This window comes from Meles meles, chromosome 6 (assembly GCF_922984935.1).
Source record: "Meles meles chromosome 6, mMelMel3.1 paternal haplotype, whole genome shotgun sequence".
NCBI lineage: Eukaryota > Metazoa > Chordata > Mammalia > Carnivora > Mustelidae > Meles > Meles meles.
Window position 1 is genome coordinate 63,272,013 of NC_060071.1, and position 26,820 is coordinate 63,298,832.

At 46.8% G+C, this 26,820-nt stretch overlaps 1 protein-coding gene across 1 annotated transcript; it reads left to right on the top strand.

Moving 5' to 3' along the window:
- The first annotated feature begins 9,947 nt into the window (after positions 1 to 9,947).
- On the top strand, positions 9,948 to 25,435 carry THBS1 (thrombospondin 1). Its single transcript, XM_046009020.1, has 22 exons — positions 9,948 to 10,118; positions 10,674 to 10,769; positions 11,030 to 11,589; positions 12,493 to 12,568; positions 12,870 to 13,069; positions 13,184 to 13,306; positions 14,318 to 14,411; positions 15,790 to 15,963; positions 16,275 to 16,451; positions 16,767 to 16,940; positions 17,212 to 17,339; positions 17,454 to 17,606; positions 17,957 to 18,175; positions 18,594 to 18,701; positions 19,205 to 19,364; positions 19,520 to 19,638; positions 21,155 to 21,389; positions 21,573 to 21,800; positions 21,959 to 22,230; positions 22,655 to 22,752; positions 22,856 to 22,995; positions 23,324 to 25,435. Exons 2-22 carry the CDS (start codon positions 10,703 to 10,705, stop codon positions 23,329 to 23,331), a joined length of 3,513 nt encoding a protein of 1,170 aa, XP_045864976.1. The 5' UTR covers positions 9,948 to 10,118; positions 10,674 to 10,702; the 3' UTR covers positions 23,332 to 25,435.
- Positions 25,436 to 26,820: the final 1,385 nt, after the last annotated feature.

Sequence of the window (26,820 nt, forward strand, 5' to 3'; positions counted from 1 at the left end):
AAGTGGAAGGTTCTATGATTTGAGCTTCTTAGATTTTTGACTAATTAAAGCTCAGGAAAAGTGGTAACTGTGGTGTTGGCAAAAGTGCCAGCAAAGGAGTTATCAGACAGAACAATCCGCAGCAAATTTCATCAGCCAAGAAACTTCAATTCTTTATACCCATCCAAGGAGAAAGTTAATTATGGCTTTGGTTAATTGTTCCCCTGGCTCTGTGGTATTACCTTAACACAGAAGGCAAGAGAAGGCAAGAAGGAGTTGAAAGAACAATCCTTCTACAATACACTGGGGAGAATCAAAAACACAGATGTTGCTCTCTGGGACCCTTGTGACTGATCAGATTCTCCTACCCAGGCCCTAAAATGACTTAGCCAAAGCAATAATGTTAGCTGTGAGTGTTAACACATTAATCAGTCTTTCTTCTGTATGGAAAGTTCCAAGACTTTCTGAAGACTCCTTCAAGACTCAGCTAATATCCACCCTCAAGCCCCCACACAAAACCAAGCTGGCCTAGGCCCCTACTCAGCACTCCCACACACCCTTCTTGTGTTCACAGCTCGTCCCTCACCATCAGCATTGTTTCTGGGTCCCTCTCCCTCACAGGTCTGGTAGATATATGATGGGTTTTTAGCATGTACTAGGCACTCAAAAGATGTATTATAATACATAGGTTATGAAATTTTCAGAGCATGTGTCTGAGGAAAACATTAAAAAATACTCATGCTCATTTAAGTAATAAATACTACATTAAAGGTGGTTTACATCTATAAACAAAAAATCTGGCAAACAAAAAACAATGACCTGTCTCACAGGGTACGTGGAACCCACCACAGCTTAACTCTCAGCTCTAACCACTAAAAGTGGAGTCTGCTTATTTTTAATAGTGGGGAGCATTTTATTTTTTTAAGATTTATTTGTCAGCGCATGAGAGAGCACAAGCAGGGGGAGCACCAGGCAGAGAGGGGGAGAAGCAGAATCCCACTGAGCAGGGAGCCTGATGCAGGACTTGAGCCCAGGACCCGGGATCACAACCTTGGCTGAAGGCAGACACTTAGCCGACTGAGCCATCCAGGCGTTCCACTGGTGGGAAACATTTTGGAACAAGATGTTGACACACATGCCCACATGAATACTGAAGGCACCATGATTTGAGATACTGAAATCTTGGATCAATTAAAGCTTTAATTGTTGGAGCTCACCCTTCAAACTTTGCAACACTGTCACATGGAGAGCACTGGGTGTTATACACAACTTTTGAATTCTAGAACTCTACATCTGAAATTAATAATGCACCAAATGTTGGCTAATTGAATTTAAATAAATAAATAAGCAAACATAAAATGTCTCTATCTTCATGAAAGGAAAAATATGTGAGACTATAATCAAAATGTAGGCTAGTTTATCTGGGACATGACTTGGTATACATAGCTCTTGCTCTGCTACGCTGTAATGAGGTATCCATGGTAAGCAATTCGTGTAGATTATTATAATAATTAGCACAGCTAAGTCTCACTTTCCATTCTCCCTTCTGGCTTCATTTTTTCTTCTCCAACATCTGTAGATGTGTCCATGTCTATTGTGTTCCTGAATCCATGCCCTTAACAATGCCTACCACACCTGGGCTTATGTAAACTTATGTAAGCCCAGGTACCACAAGACAAAAACCATATGCCCCTTGCTCTGGTGGTCTTTCACGTGGTCACTCTGTGGTCATCCTGGGGGGTGCTCCCCACGCTCTCTCCCTCTTCAGTCTCCCTCCTAAGCATCTCCTCCAGGAGATGGAAGAGTCAAGTTAGGCAGGCCTAAAATTATGTAGTTTAATGAGTCTTGTTTAAGAAAAATTACAAAATTATGAGTTCAAAATGAGGTAAAAATGGATGTTTATTAGAAATGAGAGCTGTCACAGCAAACTAAAAACTACTTCAAGTAACAAACACCAGGGACATCAAAAAAATCCAGAAAAATTAACAAACTATTTGCATCATAACACTTCTGTAACATTTTTCCACAGATTCCCTTCTGGCTCCACACATATAAGACTCTGTTTCTGGTGCTTGCTTCAGCAGCACATATACTAAAGAAAAACTCTGTTTCTGGGGCGCCTGGGTGGCTCAGTGGATTAAGCCTCTGCCTTCGGCTCAGGTCATGATCTCAGGGTCCTGGGATCAAGCCCCATGTCAGGCTCTCTGCTCAGCGGGGACCCTGCTTCCCCCCTCTCTCTGCCTGCCTCTCTGCCTACTTGTAATCTCTGTCTGTCAAATAAATAAATAAAATCTTAAAAAAAAAAACTGTTTCTGCTCCACTACACACGTGTGCAGGGTCAGACACGGTAGGACACGTACGACAATGCTGCCTCTAGCCCTACACTTTCCTGTTAGGACACCAGCAGGTGACAGGAGTACTAATGGAAGCCATTCCCATGCTATGATGGCTAGCAATTACTTCACAACAGGTACAAGTGACTGCAAACATATGTGTCTTTCTACTGTGTCCCTTTAGCCAAAAATTGCCTGTGGTGACTTTAACTCTCCAACATGAGAAGTGTGACAGACGCAAGTTATAATGAAAAAATCCGTGGAGTTGTGGTTAAAATATCTTACTTTTGTACATGTTACCGAACATTTGATCATGTGACCACCTCGCTAGTGCCTCTCTAGGGCCTTGGAAGGAGCCCAGCACAGAGGAGCCCACGAAACTGAAGTTCCCCCAGCTTGTTGGTAAATCGCCCTCTACCCTCCTCTCACTCCTCCCAAGGAGTCCAGTCCCCACCTACCAGATTCAAGAAGACCCATGAGGCTCAAGGTGCCAAGCACTGTGCCTTAGGGAAGGATGGACACACCGACCAGGAAAACAGGAAGGAGAAGCCATACAGATGCCCTCTGACTTCAAGTCTTGGGAGAAAGTGTGATGAGGGCAGGGATTAGAATTCTGATGAAAGTCAGGACTTCAAACTCAAACAAGTGGACTCGAGGTCATTTTTGGCTCATAAAGAAGAGAAGGGAGAGGGAAGAGGATGGGGAAAGAAAATGAGAGAGGAGAGAGGAACGGGAAGGAAATGAAGTACAGGAGGAAGAGAAGAGAAAAACAAGAAGTTTCCTCTGTGTACACCTCTTCCCTGGGAAGCAGTCTTGTTTATCTTTGTATCGTAATAACATTTACAAGCTTTCTTCAGACTATACACTCATCCTCTTAAATTAGAAAGAGTGACAGTTCTCTTGGCTCCGTTCTGCAAAATGCCAGTTGTCGTGATCTCACTATTACAAAAGGGAAAAGGGAGGGGAAAAACCACCTCCCAAGAGATTAATATCACTGAAAACAAATGCCCAGTGGCCGGGCCATTTGGTCACTGTCCATGTTCCCCAATGGCATGTGAGATTTTCATCCAGACCTAAATTGGATGCTAATTTCCATGTCATCGTCAATCTTCAAAATTCTTCACGCAATAGTTGGCGTTTTCTTTATGTTTGCTTGCCTTACTCTTTTAACTGACTCCTGTAATTTTCTTCCAGGGGGGAAAAAAAGGGTAACAACAGAAGACTTGGAAAGATCACTTAATCTGGACTGCACATGTGAAGACTGTTGAGAAAATTTGAAAAATTATTATTTATAAACGGGTGGCTTGAAGTAGCATGTTGAACCTCAGAAAAGTTAAATTCTGTAGGAGGAATGTGTTTAATCAACATTAGAGACAAAGTCCCTCAAAGAAATCCTGGAAACTCCATTGTTTCATAGCTTTGCAGTGTCATAGACTTCCTTTGTGACAGGGACCCCTGAAGGTCACTAAATTCCAGATGTACTACCATCCATGCCATTGGTGAAGACATCCAGGAGACATTTCTCAACCCATCTCTGTAACATTCCAATGTATCACAATCTCCACTTTGAGGAAATCATTATTCCCAAAAATCGCGGCATTACTCCACATACTTTGTGAAAATAAATAGATCGACACCTTTACAATCTCAATAAAAAAAGCAAGGTACAGAATTAAAGCACATTCCATTCCTTTGCAAGCTAACTTGTCTGTACTTTTTCCAGCCCTTGAGCCACATGTGAGGCTCGCATACCCTACCCAGGTGCTCCCTGAGCCCTTCAGTTGTAGGCAGAACAGCTAAACATCTTACTCTACAAAAGATTTGGTTAGTGGTGGGCTGAAGGATTCTTTCATACTTCCCGAAAGCCTGAGGTCAGATTTCCTCTAGTTCCATACCCTGCTCAAGAATCAAAGGGATTCTCCATCACATACTTGGCTGGGAAAATCTGAAGTAATGGTGCATTTCTAAAGCACTTGGCAATCCCAACCTCAACCCAAGATGTAGCACGTCTCCCAGGAGCAGCAAAGTATTACAGAAAAGAGAGTCAGGAAACCACCAGAATCAGGACTCTGAGAGGAGCAGAGAGAAAAATAGAAACAGGTTTGGTAAAAAAAAAAAAAAGAAAGAAAAGAAACAGGTTTGGTCAACAAGCTGTGTTCAGTGTCTTCTCTGTCTTCCCTTCCTCCCTCTTCCCTTCACCTCCTGGGTCTCCCACCTCTCACACTTTGTTGTTTTGTTTTTGTTTTCGGGTTTTTTTTTTTTAAGATTTTATTTATTTATTTATTTATTAAAGAGAGACCAAGAGAGAGAACACAAGCTGGTGGAGGGGCAAAGGGAAAGGGAGAAGCAGGCTCCCCACTGAGCAGAGAGCCCGATGGACACAGGGCTTAATCCCAGGACCCCAGGATCATGACCTGAGCTGAAGGCAGATGGCCAATGGACTGAGCCACCCAGGCACCCCTCATACCTTGTTCTTAACAGATAAATTGGAAAGTTCTTCTGCCGATTTTAATATTGAGACATCTTTGCAACCATATGCAATGAATCTCAAACAGCAGAATGCCATCAAGGGAAAGACTGAACTAGAGGTCACGGCACCTGGGCTGTTTTCCAGACTTCCACCACTTATAGGCTCTTGGACCTCATTCAAGTCACTTCCCTTCCTTGAACCAACTTCATCTATTAACTGAGTGGTTGGACTAGATGGTTATTTCTGGCTTAAAAAGTTCCAGGATTTTAATTTTGGAGGAATTTCAAGCACTGGGAGAGAAAGAAGAAAATGGAAGGCAGGAGGCGTTCTTTGGACCCATTACACTAAGACCAGTCAGTGACTCCCAGCTTCCTCCCCTATCCGTAAGGCTGCCTTCAGATGTGTGCCCTTCTTCTGAGGTGGCAAACATAGAAAAGAAAAATATGACACACTGAAACCCAAACCAGCCGTACCTATGAATGCTCCAGAAGGACACCGAGATGATAGAGCATAAAAGTTGAATAGAGAATAAGTCAGAGGATCCAGCATAACATGGGGACTACAGAAGGTAATACCACATTATCTAATAGGCATCTTTTAAGAGAGTAGAATGTAAAATTCTCACATACACAAGAAAATAATTATGTGAACTGATGAATGTGTTGATTAACTTGATGGAGGGAACCCTTTCCCAATGGATGTATATATCAAATCAGCACATTGCACATATATTTTCTGTATCTGATCATTTTGTCAATTTACCTCAATAAAGCTGAAAAAAAAAGTCATAGAGAAGAGCATGAAAGTGAAGTTGAAGAGGCTGCTCCAACTTTTCACCATCGATTCAAGGAGTCCTGCACCCCCATCCAGAAGACCAGCTGGTCTTTTCTCAAAGACAGCATGGCGGGGAGGGGTCTGTCATTAATCTCTGGTAAGAGGAATTCCCTCACTTTCCCTTCTTGCTATATCTTTCTGCTTCCATCTCTGGACCCAAGCTGAGATCTCATCACCTCCTTTTTCCTTCTTCTTGCCCCATGTCCTCAATTTCCGAGTGGGTCCATTTCCCAACTCCTTCACTCACAGTCCACTATTCCTGTCTAGCCTTTCCTTTGTGAGTGCCCTGGACTACATCTCAGCAGTGGGTAGTGTTTACTGCTGACAAAGGCAAAGGAAGAGAAAGAATGGCACAACTTCTCCAGAAAGTGCTTGAATAATATATGTGAAGAGTCTTTAGTATATTTTATCCTATGACCTCATCTTCTTTCTCTAATCTCTTATTGAAAAGGCAATCCAGGGCAGATGAGAAAGAGCTGTAGGAGTTGTGATGTTTGTGGCCCTGAATAATAGGAAACAGCAACAAATTGGCTTAAAAAATCAACACATATCCAGAGAAATCTGGAGGCAAGACAGCCTTCAGGTTGGGTAGATTTAGCAACTCCAAAAATGTAGTCTAACTTTCGGGTTCCCTCCAGATCTCTGCTTTTCCTTCCTCAAAGTTGGTCTCTTGCTAAGTTTGGCTCCCCTAGTGGCCAACAGCTCTTCTCAACATTCTTGTTCACGTCCAAATGGAGCCAGAGAGAGCCTGATTTCACTGGGCTTTTTCTTAAAGTAAGAAAAATCTTTTCCCAGAAGCCTTCAGCAAAATTCTCATTGGCCAGAATTGGGTCACATGGCAATGCCCAAATCAATCACTGTCTGGGAAGGGGACGATGGTAGTGGAGAAGGGAGTTACCCTGAAGCCAATCGTTCTACCCCTTCTTACTGAAATCAGTTCCCAGAGGGCACTGCTTCAATCCTGTGGGGAGGGGTGCAATGTCTGGGAGTCAGGCACCTCTCGCAGCCCAAGGGCTAAGGCATAGCAACATGAAATGGTATATAGTTGGTTGGGGAAATGGTGAGTAGTCCAATCCCTTGGCACCATAAATTCACTTGGGCACAAAGGGCCTTGGAAATTCAACTATTACAGCCCTTTCCAAACCCAGCCTTTCGGTCCTTACAATATAGTCCTTATACAGAAGAAAATAAAATTTACTTTGAAAAACTAAATAATAAAGAATGTAAGGTGATGCGTTATGTGGCAGAGATCAGCCATGTTTCAAAGTTTCACAGAAAGAAGAAACAGTGCAACATAAAGCCATTGGAGAATATCCCATGAAGGAGGCAGATTGGTGTTCCATTTTGGATAAGACAAATCGCCTAGGGACTTCCCTCTGGCTTAGCTCATCCAGGTAGTTAACCTGAAATAACTCTGAGCTATGAGCTACCGAAAAATATTCAGAGGGAATGACTTTGTGATGTTTTCACTGTAGAGATGCTATGATTTCAGTCTATTCTAGAATTCAATGATTTTTGGGTGCTGCTCACTTTGAAGAAATTTTTCACTGTGGAATATTTCCAATATGTTGGGTTTTTTTTTTAATCCCTACACAAAAACACAGCCCACCTTGCTGTTCTTTGCTAGATAAACAAAATTTTTTTCTCAATTATCCTGCTCTCCTTAATCACATGTAATTTTTAAACTAGCTGTTACTGACAGTCCTTTCCTCCTATTTGCTGGCAGTGTTTTTAGGTCAATTCCACGTCCAATTAAGGGAACTTGAAAAAAGGAAATCCTACAGCAAAAATGCCATATGCCTTCCAATTTAATTTTAAATACATAATCCTCAAGGGTAGCAACTTGGCAAAGAGAGAACTGAACCCTTTTCTGGAAGACCCATCACTTGGGTCCATGTCAGTTTATTGGCCTGAAATCCCAGCATTTGTAAATACATACCCAAGAGGGACGACATCCTTCCAATTAAAGGTATAGGTTTTCTTTCCCCTTCTTTTCCATTGCTGCTTCTCTCAAAGCTTCCCCGAGGTATTTAGGTTTCTGGGGAATATTTTCATCACACACTGACCAGCAGGAACGTGGGTGAGTTTCTAACATGCCCAAACACCCCCTCCACTGGGATCTGTCCTTTCCACCAGAAAAACTAGAGTGCTGTGATTTGGAGAAGGGTATTTGTGTTTGAGCTAAGTAACTCCTTATCTCTGTCAGCTTTCTTTGACAAGAGAGCTCTTCCCTGGTACCAGACAGGTCACCTTCCCATCTGTAGAGCATGTCCAAGGATAAAGTTCTTCTCCTTGTTTTGTTAAAAGAAGCCAAGTTCCAAGAAAATCCAGAGGGATTCCCACAGTCCCTTAGTCACGGAAGCAGCTAGCCTGAAGGGACATTCCAGTGAGCTTCTATCCTTGCCTATCTCCCCAGGGTAGATGAGCGTTTTACAAAAGGAAAGATGTATCCTTTTTGTGGGCCTCTTGTGGCCCTTATGCCCCCCCCCCACTGATCTGTATAAAATTAGCAAGTGGGTGAGTAAGCAGGGGGCCATCAGCTGGCCAAGGCTCCAAACACTGTGCCTAAGTATTTGATATGATGAAGAATTAACAGCAAGTGAAAAGAAAAAATTGCCTTTCAAGGAGCACACAGGGTGCTAGGGAAAAAGGAAGGAGAGGGACATGCATGGCTGCTGACTCTGGAATCTTCAGATCTGTTTGGATGAGTCATTACCAAGGACTTCTACAATAGGAATCTGCTTTGACCAATCAACCGAAAGAAACTTTTATTTCTGTCTCTCAACATGTGAAACCTATCTGGCCGTCAGGTTACTACTTAAGCAACAAACGGACATGTGTCTTAGAAACATACTTGTCATCTTCCAGAAGTACTCGATGTATAATGAGTAACTAGCAAACATTCATGCTGTAATCCACACACACGTGCACCTTGTCACACAACACTCCCACACAGGAAAAGTGAAACTGCCCTTTGATGAACGCAAACTGGTGAGTGTTTCCAGCGGTTAGGAGTCCTGCCAGGTGTGAGTCCTAAGAAGGAAGGTGAACCAGAGGGCTTTCCCCAGCCTGTGGCTGAGATCCTTATTTGGTAAAGCTACTACCTAGCCTTCTGAGTCTCAAGGCCAGCCTGATAGCGCAGGACCACAGCAGGGGAAGTGTGGGGGCTGACATCCAGCCCTAAGAGATGAATGGAATTCCAGGCAGCTGGAGTCACGCTGGCTTGAGACACTGGTTTGGAGATCAGACTTCCAATGACAGAAGCATTGAGCACCCGCGCTCATGGTAATTGGTGCACCCACAGACATGTAACCCACACCTCGGTTTCAGGAGCTAAAAAGTGAAAAGAACGTTGAGGGAGGAAAAAAGGAAATAAAATGATAGGTGGAAGATAATTTATCACTTTATGGGTCTGTTCTGTAAATAGCTTAAGACCCTACAGCCAGATGGCTCCGCAAATCCTCCAACCAGGAGTCACGTTAAGAAGCACGAGTGGGCATAAAAAAAACTGTTTTTCAAGACACAGTTCGGTTTGGTCTCAAGGGAAGTAGATAGGGAGTACGTTTCCTTAACATTCCCGGCTAAGAAGAAGCGGTCTTCGCGTGTCTCTTTCATCGCAATACACATACCGCCCCCAAGCGGCCAGCCGTGGAACCGCGGTAGCCGGCCCAACAGCGACTTTCGCGGGGACTTGGGCGCCAGGCAGCTGCAGACAGTGTGCCCCGACGGGCAGCGGGAACGGGGGCTCCGTTCACCGCCCGGATGGCCGACGCTGCCCCGCATTCAGCTCCCTTAGGGCTCGGGCGGAGGGCGGGCGCGTGGTCCCACACCCCACTGGATGGATGGAAGCAGGTCCCCAAACACCCCAGCGGGAAATTCTTTAACGATTGGTTCTCCCTCGGCCCCATTTACCCCGTCGGGCTTCTTTGGTTTTACAAACGGGCTCGGTCCCCAAATGTTGGCCCTCGCCCAGGTATTCAAGGAGATGGGTTTGCCTGAAACCCCACCCCAACAAGGGGCGGGTGGGGGGGGGACAGGGTGGCTAAAGCCCTGTCGCCGCTAGGGTTGCTCACACGGGACTCCTGGAGCCAAGGTGCGGAGCGCGAGCCCGCCAAGGCTGCGTGGGCGGGCACCTATTTCTCAGAGAATTCCCCCACTCCTCGCCACGACCCCCACCCCTCCGCTCTCTAGCCGGAAAGTTATGCGCCAGGCAGCGGGGGGCGGAGAGAGGGACCCAGACCACCCCCCGGCGCCGGCCAGGCCGCGTCCCATTGGCCAGAGGAATCCCCAGGAATGTGAGGGTACCTTTAAAAGCGCGCCGCGCCGCGGCCTTGCCAGCCACTGCCTCCGAGCCGGCCGGCTAGTCCCGGCTCACGCGAGCCCTCCCAGCGCAGCCCCCGACTCCGGCCGCCGCCTGCACGGGCGCCTTGCCCGCCCCGCGCCTCTCCCGGACTCGGGCCCGGCGCTGCGCCCTCGCCACCTCTCCGGGCAGCTGCACCCAGGTAAGGGCTCTCCGGGCGGCCGCCGAGGACCGGTGCTGCCCTGGTCAGCCCCCTTGAACTCCGAGGCTTCAGTCCCGCGGGGACTTCGGACCTCCTACTCTTCGCTTTCCTCCGCTGTCTCTCTCGTCGAAGGGCTCCAGAGCTATTCTCTCCCGCCTTGGGGTTCACAAGGCCAACTCGCCAGAACGCCCCAAGATTTTTTTATTCTCCCAGGGCTCCCCACACCTTTCTCTCGGGGGGTCTAGAGGAGAGTCTCTACTTCCCCGTGCCTCCCTGCGTCCCCAAACTGTATCTCCTGCTGTTTACCTTCAGCTTCCCAAGGAAAAGTCCCTGGTGGTTGGTCTTTGCCCCAAGGCCACCCCTGCAACTTTAAAACCACAGTCTCCTCTCCCCACCCCCAACCCCGCTCTTTTTCTTCCTGATGCCCTGTCCAAAGTAAATACTGTCGTCCTCCAGTCCAGCAAAGGTGGGGCCAGAGGGGGATGCCCCAGGTCGTTGTGCCCACCCTCCCTGCTTGGCTGCCTCTGACCCTGGGCTCTGTGTTTCCTGTTACAGGCTCCCTGCTGGGCACCAACAGCTCCACCATGGGGCTAGCCTGGGGACTCAGCATCTTATTCCTGTTGCATTTATGTGGCTCCAGCCGCATTCCAGGTGAGTCTGTGTACTACCTTTTGAGAGCAGAGGGAAGATGAGGGGGAGTCGCTTACCCCTACTGTGTCTCCCTCCCATGCTCTCCTCTGCCAGCTGTGTCTCCCCTGAGCCCTGGTGGAACATCAGCAGGCAGGTTCCCTCTAACCTTGGGGTTTATTCAGTTCTTTCCGGGGTTGCTTAGAGTTTTCACCCTGTCCTGTAGTCCCCATCCCTGGCCTCAGCCTAGAAAGCTGACTGTGTGTCCTGCTCCTGTTGAACAGAGTCTGGGGGAGACAACAGCGTCTTCGACATCTTTGAACTCACCGGAGCTGCCCGTAAGGGCTCTGGGCGCCGACTGGTGAAGGGTCCCGACCCTTCCAGCCCAGCTTTCCGCATCGAGGATGCCAATCTGATCCCCGCCGTGCCCGATGACAAGTTCCAAGACCTTGTGGATGCCGTGCGGGCAGAGAAAGGCTTCCTTCTCTTGGCCTCCCTGAGGCAGATGAAGAAGACCCGAGGCACACTGCTGGCCATAGAACGGAAAGATCGCTCCGGCCATGTCTTCAGTGTGGTCTCCAATGGCAAAGCGGGCACCCTGGACCTGAGCCTGACCGTGCAGGGCATGCAGCATGTGGTGTCGGTGGAGGAGGCGCTCCTGGCGACCGGCCAGTGGAAGAGCATCACCCTGTTTGTGCAGGAGGACAGGGCCCAGCTGTACATTGACTGTGAAAAGATGGAGAATGCGGAGCTAGATGTCCCCATCCAGAGCGTCTTCACCAGGGACCTGGCCAGCGTGGCTAGACTCCGCATTGCAAAAGGAGGGGTCAATGACAACTTCCAGGTGAGGCTTCTTCTCCAGTTCCTGGTCCATGGGCTCGGCTGTGTAGCAGCTGACTCGTCAGGAGGGCTAGAGCAGGAGAGGCAGGGTTTCCGGTACAAGAGATCCTGCCTGTGGCCTAAAGGAGTGGTTCTCCAACTTCAGGGAGCATCAGACTCCCCTGCAGGGCTTGAGAAAACACACAGAGTTTCAGAGTCAGGGTGTCTGGGTTGGGGCCTGATGATTTGCATTTCTAACAAATTCCAGCTAAGCTCCTGCTGGTGCTGGTGTTCTGGGGATGGAACTTTGAAAACCGATAAAGGAGACAAGAAATGGTTTTCCCATAACCACCTGTTCATGCTTTAGAGACTCTCCTTAAGAAAGTAACTCGTTTCCAAGCGTTCTACCAATTGTAATATAGCTTGAAATGGATCCTGTGAGCAGAATAAATACCATTTGGCTATCTGATTCCCCTTGGGGATGGAGCAGGTCTCTGTAAGTGAAAATGGCGGGGCGGGGTGGGGGGGGTTTGCTGCTGCAGCCTCTTCCTTGCTTAAACATCTAGGTTTTTGCAACTGTGGCTTTGAAACTCCCACATCTAACTCTTGGACACTGGAGAGTGTCATTATATCCTCTGTTCTTAGTATCCGATTCCATTTCCTGTATACCCAAGTAGGCTGATAACGGATTTCTTTGTAAAGTACTGAAGACTTGGCAGGAGACCCAATTAAGATTGTGAAGTTGTTTGGCAGTTTACATTGGTGTGTTATTTTGACATGGTGATCTTTAAAGGGAGCTCTTTCAAACTTCTAGAACCTCTATTGTGTGCTTTTCCTGGCATAAACCATCTCCCCCACCCATTTCCCTCCAGCACCCACCCCCCCCACCACCACCACTCTACAAGTAATGTGTGTCCTCTGCCCCCAGGGGGTGCTGCAGAACGTGAGGTTTGTCTTCGGAACCACACCGGAAGCCATCCTCAGGAACAAAGGCTGTTCCAGCTGTGAGTACCCTTCTATATTCTGGGGGGCATTTGAGGACATTCAGTGGGTTCCACCCAAAACAAGCTGAGAAACTTAGGGAACGGTGGTCGTGCATAAATTGCCCCGGGTAACTTAGTTAAGAGGTGTATAAAAGTGACTTCAAAGGGGGATCCACATATGTGGATCCCCGGCCCCCGCCCTGTGTCCTTTGCCCCAGATTTAATGTCTTTCCAACTAGGAACTCCAGTGGCTGGCCGGTGAGAGCAGCTATGTGAAGATCTTCCATTACTTTTCTCATGGCATTCCTTTCTTTCTTGGCAGCCACCAATGTCCTTCTGACCCTCGACAACAACGTGGTCAACGGCTCCAGCCCTGCCATCCGCACTAATTACATTGGCCACAAGACGAAGGATCTGCAAGCCATCTGCGGCATCTCCTGTGATGAGCTGTCCAGCATGGTCCTGGAGTTGAGGGGACTGCGCACCATCGTCACCACGCTCCAGGACAGCATCCGCAAAGTGGTCAGTGGCCTCTGCTCTCAGCCCCTCAGCACGGGCTCCTGAAGGTGTAGCACGGATGACCCCCCACCCTGCTTAAAATGAAGATGACACTAATGACCTTTTTCCCCCTTCTAGACTGAAGAGAACAAAGAGTTGGCCATTGAGCTGAGGAGGCCTCCCCTCTGCTACCACAACGGAGTTCAGTACAGGAATAACGAGGAATGGACCGTGGATAGCTGTACGGAATGTCGCTGTCAGGTGAGGGATCATTCCAGGATGAAATAAGGGATGGCATTTGAAGCCAGTCTCTAGGGAAATACCCAGATGGCCACACAAGCTCTTTCTACACTCCAGTGTCCGAAGTGGGTTTGTTTTTATCCCCCCCAAGATGCAGTTGTGACCTCCATAAAATCTTGAAACTCCCAGAAACTGCTTCAAAGTCTTCTTTATACCCCAGGCTAAGTATCTAAAAGAACAAACCTGCTAAGACATTTGAGTAATTTTCTCTGCTTTTGTTCAAAGGCTAAGTGTTGAATGTCCGCTAGATAAAACCCAGTCGGAACATTCCTCTTATTTTCCCTACCCTGACTTTGTATTCAGCAATGACACTGAGATTCCCTTCATGCAGGACTGATTGTTCAAATCACTCAGCCCGACACTGTGAGGGCGTAACTGTCTACTTAGCTCAAATGGCACCGTGGGCAGTGTGCATATCAGTGGCTCTCCCCAAAACTGGTGCCGGGCAATGTGGGACAATTTGCCTGATGCGCTGAGCAAAGTCTGCTTCAATTAAAAAAAAAAAAAAAAAAAAAAAAAAAAATCCTGGGTTGCTAGATTTGGGAGCCCCCTTGATTTCCGTTCTTCTACAATATAATATAAAATCAGATCTACACATGAAGGGGGAAAATGCTCACTGATCTTGATTGACTCTATAAAGAGAAAACTTTCAGGTTTAAAAGTCCTGGCTGGGCTTGGAGTTCACTGTCAGACACCCATTAAAAGGTTAGAGTCAAGCTATTTGGTGGTTCCGTTTGGGAAAGTTCTACATGCTGTCACTTCCCCCACTCAGTAGTAATTAGGAAAGAACTCTCTGAGGCACTAAAACTATCTCCACAATACAGTGACTGCAAATAAGACAGATCTATTAAACTCCTTCCACTGGAGCATTTACAGCCCTGACCATGTTTCATCTTATAATTGTAATGTTACAGTCTATAAACTTGTGCTTGCAATATGCCCCATAACCCATGTCTCCCTCTCGCCCTGCAGAACTCCGTTACCATCTGCAAGAAAGTGTCCTGCCCCATCATGCCTTGCTCCAATGCCACAGTCCCTGATGGAGAATGCTGCCCACGGTGCTGGCGTAAGTCCGTAAAACCGCATAACTGTTCTTGAGTGACAAGGTCTATTCTCCTTACCCGCGGGGCCCTGGAGCCCCGTCCCCATTTCCATTGTGTTTCAACTCCTGTTTCCTGCTGCCACGTCTGGTTAACTGGTGGCCTGGCTGCTCTCTAGGCAGTAATGATCTTGGCCCAGCTTACTAATTTCGACCTGATGTGTGGAGGAAAGGGGAGACGAATGCGCAGTGGCACTAGCTCTAAACAGACTGCTTCTAGAATCTGACGCTATGGCCTAGAGTGAAGAAAAATGTGCTCACCAGATAAACGGGTGGTCTGTGGTGCAAGCACTGAACTTAATTGGGCCTGAAGTTTTATCCATTTTATCTGCTGGAGTAGGAGGCCTAAGAATAACAGCAGTTTTAGTTTCCAGCTGCTGGCAGAAATAAGGCCCTAGATTGTTCCGTGGCACCCTATCCCCTGGTTGGTGTGGCTAATGTAAATTAATCATTCTGCTGAGACAATACTGAGTGTGGTACGGACAAGTCATAAAGTGATTCAGCACAATAAAGACAAGACATGAAGCAGGAACATAGCACACCCCGTACACCTCCACACAGCCCCACCCCTGCCCACAGCTGGTCACAGCTCAGAATAGGCAGTCTCATCCAGCAGCCGTGTTCGTGCGACTGGTGCTGTGATGATCACGGGCACAGCTGCTTCTGTTCAGCTATCCTCTTTAGGTGTAGGCCAGGGGGAGCAAAGATAGCTGGAGAGCAGTGGAGTCCTGACCTGGAATCCGGGATTGCTAGGGAAACTTCCAGCTGCTGGCAACAGCAACAAGTTCTCTGCCTTGTGTCTGATACAGCGACATGTGATTGTATCCTGGGGCCTGGGCGGATGGTCTACAAGCCCATTCTCTGGTGAAAATATGTCCAGAGAAGGCCCCACGTGCTGGGTAAGAGGAGCCGCACAGTGATTTAACTTCATGACTGAGTTGCAGGCAGAGCTGACAGCGGCAAAGCTGCCTTCAAGTTCATCTGCCAAACACATGGTCTGTGGCTCCCCTGACAGTCCAAATTGACTCCTGTGAGCCTACACATCTAGTACTCTTGGAAATGCAAATCAAGATATCCACATCAGGAAAGGGAAATGCACTTAAGAATGCTGAGAAAGGAGGCCCCCTGGATAGACTAACATGTGCTGGGAGAAAGTGGGGCTGTGCTGACCCTTCCCTTACCCCAGTGCTGTACATGTAATGACAGGGGATAGACCCTCTGGCTGCTGGCCTAAGAAATACTGGCTTTTTGCCCTCTGGCAAAGGAAGAAGGTCCCAAAGAGCGTGAGCTACAGACTAGCATGTCCTCGGTGATCACATACCAAATGACCCTGCTTCCTCCACAGCCAGCGACTCTGCGGATGACGGCTGGTCCCCGTGGTCTGAGTGGACCTCCTGCTCGGCGACCTGTGGCAATGGAATCCAGCAGCGTGGTCGCTCTTGTGACAGTCTCAACAATCGGTGCGAGGGTTCCTCCGTCCAGACGCGGACCTGCCACATTCAGGAGTGCGATAAGAGATGTGAGCATCTTGGCCACTTAACAATGAAGAGCACAGGCTTGGCCTTGTCCTGATCCAGACAGCATAGAGGTTAAGGGTACAGTTCCTCAACTGTCTGCATCCCCAACCCCAATTCTGCTCACCTGTGTACCCTTGAGCACAACTTCTCTCTCTGAGGCTCTTTCCCCAAATGCAAATTGGAGAGAGTCATAGCTCTTGATGGGTTATTGTGGGGTTATTGCGAGGATTTCATTTAGGGAATGAATTCAAAGCAGTTAGCATGGAGCTTTACACCTGGCGGGCACCCTATAACCATCAGCTGTGTACTTTAGTTAAACAGGATGGTGGCTGGAGCCACTGGTCCCCCTGGTCGTCTTGTTCTGTGACCTGTGGTGATGGTGTGATCACAAGAATTCGACTCTGTAATTCTCCGAGCCCCCAGATGAACGGGAAACCATGTGAAGGCGAAGCCCGGGAGACCAAAGCCTGCAAGAAAGATGCCTGCCCCAGTAAGTGGGAGCGTGCTATGCAGCTGAGGGATGAGCACTGGCTCGGCTCGGCTCGGCGGGATGCCTGGCATCTGTGGCCTCCAGTTCTGTGGGTCACAGAGTGTGGGGGGGTAAAGGTTACTCCCTAGGGAACAAGTAGAAGCGAAGTCCTGCATGCTCAGCAGCTTCTTTTAATAAGAAACAGAAAACCATTTCAAACTCTCTTCCCGAACATTCTGTCCATGTGTCAGAGGAGCAGAAGTTCACTTGTACAAATGATAGGTGAGGTGTTTGGAAATTGACCTTAACTTGGGCCTGTGGTTCCCTTCCTTGCAGTCAATGGAGGGTGGGGTCCCTGGTCGCTGTGGGACATCTGTTCTGTCACCTGTGGAGGAGGGGTACAGAAACGTAGCCGGCTCTGCAACAGCCCCACACCCCAGTTTGGAGGCAAGGACTGTGTCGGGGATGCAACGGAAAAGCAGATCTGCAACAAGCAAGACTGTCCAATTGGTGAGTCATGCAGCCCAGGATGAGAGCACCCTTGGGAGTTTGGGTTTCTTTGTTGTTTCACTGAAATCCATGATCAGCATTTGGGTTGGCGGGTGGTTTGGCTTTGAATGGTCCTGAGTGTTCGGGCCGTATTGTCCATCAGACATTTCCAAGTATCTCAACATGTGAATGGTTACGTATACCCCATGATGTTTATGCCCTTCTGATTTTGTGAGGAGCGGGCCAATGACAGCTGCTCAGACTGACTGCTGGCCTGTCTCCCTGATCTCAGACGGATGCCTGTCCAATCCCTGCTTTGCTGGGGTCAAGTGTACGAGTTACCCTGATGGCAGCTGGAAATGTGGTGCCTGCCCCCCGGGCTACGGTGGAAATGGCGTCCAGTGCCAAGATGTTGATGAGGTAAGGACCGTGCTGGTGGCGTTACTGGGTCCCCGGGTAGCGGTTCAACTTGTCCCAGCCCCTTCCCAGGGCAGCGCTCCCGACCCAGGAGGCACACTGTTGTTTCTCCCGCAGTGCAAAGAAGTGCCTGACGCCTGCTTCCACCACAACGGCGAGCACCGGTGTGAGAACACGGACCCTGGCTACAACTGCCTGCCCTGCCCACCACGCTTCACAGGCCCGCAGCCCTTCGGCCGGGGTGTGGAGCACGCCACCGCCAACAAACAGGTAGATGGGACTGGACTCCCCAACTGGAGTGGGCAGGCAGGAGGAGCCTGCAAAGGGAGGCTGTCCTTTCACAGCCTTCCCCAAGAACTGGGAGAGGGTTGAGCATACAGCCTGGGGGCAGGACAGTCCACTGAAAACCCAGCAGGAGAAAAACAGCCTCTTGCAATAGGAAATGCTGCTCTGGACTCCGTGGTGAGCCAGTGGGCATGTACATCTCCAGGGAGGGGGCCAGCAGGAGGGACAGAGGTACCCCACACTCCTCCTCTTCATGGAGCCTCCACCTCTGGGGAGACCAGAGGGACGCAGGGACTCACGAAGGCTCTGCATTCACTTGGGGACACTGCCCACAGGTGTGCAAGCCACGCAACCCCTGCACGGACGGGACGCATGACTGCAACAAGAACGCCAAGTGCAGCTACCTGGGCCACTACAGCGACCCCATGTACCGCTGCGAGTGCAAGCCCGGCTACGCGGGCAACGGCATCATCTGCGGGGAGGACACGGACCTGGACGGATGGCCCAACGAGGACCTGGTGTGCGTGGCCAATGCCACCTACCACTGCAAAAAGGTAGCGCCCTCTTCCCCGCGTGCTCACAAAGGAAGGCATGTCACCCTGACCCCAGGGAGGAGGCTGAACAATCTTTAATGCTTAAAGTTTGAACGTGAAAGTGAAAGATGAAATCACACAAAGGCAGAATGGCATAAAGTGTTCACATTAAATCCCCTGGTGCCATGAACATGAAGAGGGTGAGCCCTTTTGGCTGGTGCAGTCCAGAGCGGATTCTTTTCTCCGGAAAAATGTTCACGACACTCCCAAACACCAGCAGGGCAGGGCTGGTGCTCCCAGCATGAATTAAGCACAGAGCACTTAGACAAACGACATATCCTCCAAGAAAATGCTTAGATGAAAGGCTGAGCCTTGCCCCGGGCTCAGGCTGAGCGTAGGGCACACGGACCAAGCCCTCATGTGAGTCCTCTCTTTCCAGGACAACTGCCCCAACCTGCCCAACTCCGGGCAGGAGGACTATGACAAGGACGGAATCGGTGACGCCTGTGATGACGATGATGATAATGATAAAATCCCAGATGACAGGGTAAGGATGTGGCCCTGGCCTCCTCCATCCCCCTTCTCCACATAGTAGCAGCCTCCGGGACTCCCATGCAGAGTCACTCGGGAGCACTCTGAACACCTAGATGTTGCCAAGAGAAGATTTAAAATGAGTGGTTTGGTTTTTCATTATCACCTTCCCCCCGCCCCACCTCCAGTTTGAGCAAGAAAGATACTAAGACCATGGCTCTCTGGACTGAGACTATAAAAGACAGTCAGTTGCTCAGATCTGTTTCACATTCTTACCTAAATGGCATTAAGATTTCTATCTGGCGTACTGGGAACCGGGGTGGTGTCCTTATATTTATATCTTACTGACTTGTAACCCTCAGCGATCCATTTTTCATTCATCAGGACCTGCCTTTTAACCTCCTCAGGGAGGAGTAAATAGAAGCTGTCCCACGCGGTTGCAGTTTGATGTAACACAGACCACTGCGGGATTGGGCTTGTTGCATGGACAGTGTCATAAAATGCTCCATTCTTTTGCAGGACAACTGCCCATTCCATTACAACCCAGCCCAGTATGACTATGACCGAGATGACGTGGGAGACCGCTGTGACAACTGCCCCTACAACCACAACCCAGACCAGGCCGACACAGACAACAACGGGGAGGGAGACGCCTGCGCTGCAGACATCGATGGGGATGGTAAGGCACTCCCTGATGGCAGCAGGTCTGTAGGCAGCGGGGAACACGTTCAGCTCTCACCTGAGTTCTCTCCAAACTTGGCTCTGGATGTGCAGTTGGTTGAAAACCCCTGTGGCTGGACACTCCAGCCCTGACTGGTCCCCTGTGCTCTGCAGGTATCCTCAATGAACGAGACAACTGCCAGTATGTCTACAACGTGGACCAGAGGGACACGGATATGGATGGGGTCGGAGATCAGTGTGACAACTGCCCTCTGGAACACAATCCAGATCAGGTAAGTGGGCTCCATGGGGACCTTCCAGTAGAGTACTGGAATAGCTTTCGCTAGGCTCTTACTTAAAAGAGTTAAAGAGTTCAAACTTTTCCATGACCGTGGCTCTCAGAGGTCTCAAAGCCAACTGGCATATTTGCATGACCGCACCATGTAGATCCTTAGTGTGACCATCTGGTAATTTCACTCTCCTCTATCAGGCCTTACCTACTCTGCGTGTCTAACAAATTATAAAAGGCAGAAATCTGGTAACTCTACTTATATTAATCATTTCTAACACTATAATGATATAATCTGACTGTAAGAAAACCTCAAGCAAAAAACACTTCCAGAAGCTAGAGAAATTCCTGTTTGTCATTCTTCTAAATTGGCATTGCAAACAGATTATTCTCTACCTGTGTGAGGGAGTGCTACAGGTAGACCTTAGCCAGAACAGGTTCCACGTCTGCAAGTATTTCTTTTCACGTGTAACTGGCTGTCATATTCTAGCAATGTAAGTCAAGGCCGGTTTTGTTTTGTTTTGTTTTGTTTTTTATGCTTTGCTATAGAAATTTGGAAAGCAGCTGAGCAAACGGCATCCAGGGTCCTCTGTTTTGAGTTTAAGTCTTACCATAAACTCCTTTAATATCATTTAATCTCCATGGAAGAATTTTTTGTTCCTCAGATTGTAATATTTATAACCATTCAGGCATTATGGAAATCTTACTTGCAAGAAAAATTCCAGTCTCTGTGTCCCTTAGTATCCTGTACATCCTGAAGAATATGAAAGTACTAATATAGTTTCTAAGAAACTTAGAAGTTTGTCTTTACCTGAATCAACAAATAATCTTTATAGATGTATAAAACCAAATACAAAAAAGAAATTTAAATAAAAAGTCTTGATCCCTACCATGTACATTACCCAGTACACACAAAACACAGTGCCCTGTTTCCATGATTTAATGACCTAGAGTAGAAGTGGACATGTCAACAATTTTATAATTGAAATCTTCAATGGAAAGTAAGAGTGACCCAAAGAAATGACCCAAAGAATTTCATCTAATGTTGAGAAATAAGCAGTTAACAGACTGAAATCTTCATGTTTTGGTCCATTAAAGGAGGTACCTTAGTAATTTTACTTAGAAAGCTTTATATTTAAAAACTCTGAATAGCTCTTAAAATTTATATGAAAACAAGGATCAAGAAAATTTTTAAGATTTTACGATTTTGAGTGAGGTGGCAGAGGGGTAGAAGGAAGAAGGAGAGATAAAGGGAAAGAATCCCACATAGATTCCACACTGAGTTTGGAGCCCAACATGGGCTCAGTCCCAGGACCCAGAGATCATGAACAGATGCCTAACCCACTAAGCCACCCAGGCACCCCAAGGATCAAGAAAATTTTACTACTACTCTGTTTTGGCAATAGCTTATAGACCTGAAAACCCACTGGCCATATCAAACATGGGAGAATCTTCCATTAAGTGCTCTTTAACGTTAATGACAAACACTTCAACTTACCTTTCCTTTCTGTCTCTTTCAGCTCGACTCTGACTCAGACCGCATTGGAGATACCTGTGACAACAATCAGGATATTGATGAAGATGGCCACCAGAACAACCTGGACAACTGTCCCTATGTGCCCAATGCCAACCAGGCTGACCATGACAAAGATGGCAAGGGAGATGCCTGTGACCATGACGATGACAATGATGGCATTCCTGATGACAGGGACAACTGCAGACTCGTGCCCAATCCTGACCAGAAGGATTCAGATGGTGAGATAACAGAGCCCCTTTTTAAGAGACTAACACCATGGCTCTCAGGATTGAGACTATAAAAGCAAAATTAAGTGCGTTTGACAGGATGAACAGATGAGATGCCAACTTAGACAAGATACTGAATCTCTGAGACTAGTCCTATTTCAGAATTTCACTGAACTCTTGCTTTTTTGACCTTAGGTGATGGTCGAGGTGATGCCTGCAAAGACGATTTTGACCATGACAATGTGCCAGACATCGATGACATCTGTCCTGAAAACATTGACATCAGTGAGACTGATTTCCGCCGATTCCAGATGATTCCTCTAGATCCCAAAGGGACATCCCAGAATGACCCGAACTGGGTTGTACGCCATCAGGGTAAAGAACTGGTCCAGACCGTCAACTGTGATCCTGGACTTGCTGTAGGTGAGTAGTGAGTTCTCCATACAAAGAGCTGGCATGCACATGGGAAAGAAGCAAATCTAAAACCTGGTGCTTATATGAATCCCTGAGGATATCTGGGAATATAAGAGAAGCTTCTGAAGGCTGCAGCTTTTCACCTGGGTCTGGCCTCCTTTTCCTAGGTTATGATGAGTTTAATGCTGTGGACTTCAGTGGCACCTTCTTCATCAACACGGAAAGGGATGATGACTACGCTGGGTTTGTGTTCGGCTATCAGTCTAGCAGTCGCTTTTATGTCGTGATGTGGAAGCAAGTCACCCAGTCCTACTGGGACACCAACCCCACTAGGGCTCAGGGATACTCAGGCCTTTCTGTGAAAGTTGTGAACTCTACCACCGGGCCGGGCGAGCACCTGCGGAACGCCCTGTGGCACACGGGAAACACCCCGGGCCAGGTAAGAACAAGACCCTGAAGAAGGGAGAGTGGATGGGCGCTTGACTAGCACTCGGGATGCTGTGCTTGGGCCAACACTCTCAATGTAGGGGGGTGGGGGGGGTCCTTGGATAGCAAGTTCCCAGCACCACCAACTACAGCATTCAGTTCTGCTTTGTAAAAACCTAGTAGCATCTGAGAAGGGAGCTCACTCTAACTAGGAGTTGTCTTCAAATCCAAACACCTTTTCAGCCTCTTCAAACAAAACTTTCCCTCTCTTTCTGCTTTACACAGACATTCCAGGGCACATATCAAATGAAAGGCCTTGGAAAGATCAACATTGCAGCCCTCTAATTTAGGTCCACTTGGTACCTTTCACATACTTCTTCTAGAACAAAATCTGTATCTCGGTGGAGCTGTGTTTCAACCTTTTTCTTTTCCTTCAGGTGCGTACTCTGTGGCATGACCCTCGTCACATAGGCTGGAAAGACTTCACTGCCTACAGATGGCGTCTCAGCCACCGGCCCAAGACGGGTTTCATTAGGTAAAGATGGCACTGACGATATTCCACCCACTCACTCCGATGGGGAAGGAGGAGGAGACCAAAAAGTGGGAGTGTCACACAAGACCTTTTCTTTTTCTTTCAGAGTGGTGATGTATGAAGGGAAGAAAATCATGGCTGACTCAGGACCCATCTATGACAAAACCTATGCTGGTGGTAGGCTAGGGTTGTTTGTCTTCTCTCAAGAAATGGTGTTCTTCTCTGACCTGAAATACGAATGCAGAGGTAGGAGCAACATTACTGTGAACGTAATTCATTCATTAATCATAATAATAATGTCATTGCATTAGAGATGCAACTGACACAGTTAATTCAGACTAAGATCAAGAGTGCCAATTACAGAAGCACCCATTTTAGAAGACGGTTTTAGAGAAGAGTTGTTGATACTTTGCTGTGGAAGACCATGATAAGACCAAGGCCTTAACTGTAGCCAATCCTAAATTATGCTTTGGTTACTATAAAAGTAGAGCTCTACTAAGGCTAATTTATTAACTGACAAAGCTAGTACCTTCATGAATTAATTGGGTTACATATTTGTTTGTTTACTTAACAGATTCTTAATCATCAAACTGTTGACCAAAAGACTCATCCTAACTAATGCTGGTGTTGCACCTTCTGGAATCATGGGCTTAGGAAAACCCCCAGGATCCCTCCTCCCTGCCTATTCTCTGCTTGCATATCATTGTGGACTCCTAGAATATGGGACCTGCCTCGAGAAAATGCCATTTTCCGAATCAGACTCAGCATGCAGCCTCTGAATGAGAAGAGAATCGTCCAAGAACATAAATACTTATTGGCCTGCTTTTCAAAAAGCAAACACATCCACATGCTTCAGCTGGCAGGTGTCTGCTCCCCTCATTTTCTGTCAGAGTAGAGTACTATCGGGAAGCCAGCTCGGACCAGTGGACTCCAAAGCACTTCTAGGCATGTGAGAGGAGGGAGGACTCACTAGAATTGGCCAACCATCAGGTTTGACAGACTCTCTTGGAACTAGGGGAATCAGGGGCCAAAGCCCTAAGGGGAGGGCACATTCCCCAAGAGATGATTGTATGAAGACAAGACGGAGGAGCTGTTACATGTTCGGTACTAAGTCATTTTCAGGGGATTGGAAGACTCTTGCTGGATTTCATGATGCTGACCAGTGTTAGCTGATTAACCCACGTACACAGGCACTTAGGAGAAGCAGGGAAGGGAGGCAAAGACTGGCTTCTGGACTTCCCTCCTGCCCCTGGGATCCCCACCCCTCACCTCTCACCCATAGTCACCACAATAGGGAGTGAGAATTAAGCCGGTGGAAGGCTCTGCCGGCTGCCCCTGCCTGCTTACCATGAAATTGTTGGTTTTATTCCACATGTAGCTTGTGCAGATGCAGCAGGAAAATCAGAAAACCTACCATCTCAGTGAGCACCAGGCTGCCTCCAAAGGGATGGGCAGCCGTGCTCATATTTTTATGGTTAGAAAGGCACAAAATTATCAACTAAAACATTCCTTGTCTTTCTTTTTCCTAAATCTCATGGAGTTTTCCAACTCTTTTAGACTGTAGTTTTTGTTGTTTTTTGGTTCTTGTTTTTGTTTTTACAAACACTTTACAATGTAAAATATTTATTTTTTACTTGCTCTGGAGGATCTGTCTGAAAGACTATACATGGAACAGGAAGAAGCGTAAGGACTATCCATATCAGCTTTGTTAGGAGTCTTCATGACTGTAAGATTGTAAATACAGATTATTTATTAACTCTGTTCTACCTGGAATCTAGGTTTCATACGGAAAGTGTCTGACAGCAGGTAGTGGAGACTTATCAGCAAATCTCTCAAGAACGGCACAAGGAACATCAGAGCCTGCGGCTCTTCACTTTGTGCTCAGAGTGAATGATTTGGGATCTTTTTTTTTTGTCTTTTCAAGTGGAATTAGTTGTCCATTTGCTAGTGTCTTTAAATTTCAAAGGAAAGCCAGGAGGCCTTTCAAACTGTCTGTACCCCATCCCTTGTGCCTATTTCCAGGGAGAAGAAAAGCATCTACACTTTTTCGTTTTTTTCCAAAAGAGAAAAAAAAATAACAAAGGTGAAACTTCTATACAAATATTACCTCATTTGTTGTGTGACTGAGTAAAGAATTTTTGGATCAAGCAGAAAGAGTTTAAGTGTCTTACAAACTTAAAGCTACTGTAGTACCTTTAAAAAAAAAAAAAGTCAATGTTGTACATAGTATAAAAATTCTTTGCAGAAAAGTATTCCCAACAAGGAAATAGCATGGAAATGTTAAATACATTTTCTGAAAGTTATGGGTTTTTTTTCTATCTTATATACCATTGCTTTATTTTTATAAATTATTTTCTCATTGCCCTTGGAATAGATCTCAGATTGTGTAGATATGCTATTTAAATAATTTATCAGGAAATACTGCCTGTAGAGTTAGTATTTCTATTTTTATAAAACGTTTGCACACTGAATTGAAGAACTGTTGGGGTTTTGTTTTGTTTTTGATTTGTTTTTCGCTTGTTACCCCGCCTCCCAGTTTTGACTATTTGCCAATACCTTTTTCTAGGAATGTGCTTTTTTTGTACACATTTTTATCCATTTTACATTCTACAGCAGTGTAAGTTGTATATTACTGTTTCTTATGTACAAGGAACAACAATAAATCATACAGAAATTTATATTTATACTTACTGTGTCCATGTTTATTTGTTCTCTGCTGACTTTGTTAGGAGGTGGGGGTAAATTCCATTCCTAAAGCAATATATAGCATACATAAGAACACATTACAGTAAATATTAATAACATTCCCAGTTCCTGTATAATTGAAGACAGATTTGCTCAGGAAACACATTTGCTGGATTTGTAGAATAAGAACAAAACGTGAGCTTACCATAGCAAACAAAGGAAAGATGGGACACCTGAGTGGCTCAGCAGGTGAAGCACCTGACTTGATCTTGACTCTGGTCTTGATCTCAGGGTCCTGGGTTCAAGCCCCATGTTGGGCTCCACACTGGGTGTGGCACCTACTTAAAAAAAAATCTTGGAAAGCAAGGACTCAAGATGGGGCCCCCTACAGGACATGATTTCATATTTTACTAAGGTAATGAAATGTCTTCTTTTAAATCCTTCTCAAAGTACAGTCCTGTCTTTATGAAGAACCATGAAAATGGGAAAAACAAGCGAAGGGCACACAATTCTCACAGCTCCATTTTCGGGCCCATGAATGACAGCATTAGGTGGGCTACACAACTGCATGTTGTAGAGAAGCATTGGATGAGCTACTAGAAGCATTAGTAAGTGCTACTAAGGCTGACATCCAAGATCTATAAAGAACTTCCCAAACCCGAAACCCAAAGAACAATCATGTCAAAAAATGGTCAGAAGACATGAATAGACACTTCTCCAATGAAGACATACAAATTGCTTTCAGACACATGAAAAAGTGTTCATCATCATTAGCCATCAGGGAGATTCAAATCAAAACCACATTGAGATACCACCTTATACCAGTCAAAATAGCAAAAATTAATAAGGCAAGAAACAACAAACGGAGAGGATGTGGAGACAGGGGAACCCTCTTACACTATTGGTGGGAATGCAAGTTAGTGCAGCCACTTTAGAAAACTATGGATGTTTCTAAAAAATTAAAAATAAAGCTACCCTATAACCCTGTAATTGCATTACTGCCCAAAGATACAGATGTAGTGAAAGTAAGGGCCATATGTACCCCAATATTCATAGAAGCAATGGCCACAATAGCCAAACTGTGGAAAGAGCCGAGATGCCCTTCAACAGATGAATGGATAAAAAAGATGTGGTCCATATATACAATGGAATATTACTCAGCCAACAGAAAGGATGAATACCCAAATTTTATATCAACATGGATGGGACTGGAGATTATGCTGAGTGAAATAAGTCAAGCAGAGAAAGTCAATTATCACATGGTTTCACTTACTTGTGGAACACAAGGTATAACATGGAGGACATTAGGAGAAGGAAAGGAAAACTGAAGGGGTGGGGAGGAATTGGAAGGGAAGACGAATCATGAGAGACTGTGGACTCCAGGAA

Bases quoted from the DNA above. Each gene is read 5' to 3' on its own strand.
- THBS1 (XM_046009020.1), top strand. From the start codon at position 10,703: ATGGGGCTAGCCTGGGGACTCAGCATCTTATTCCTGTTGCATTTATGT. The intron at 17,340-17,453 runs GTAAGGACCGTG...TTTCTCCCGCAG, and splicing joins AGTGCCAAGATGTTGATGAG to TGCAAAGAAGTGCCTGACGC. The intron at 19,639-21,154 runs GTAAGTGGGCTC...TGTCTCTTTCAG, and splicing joins TGGAACACAATCCAGATCAG to CTCGACTCTGACTCAGACCG.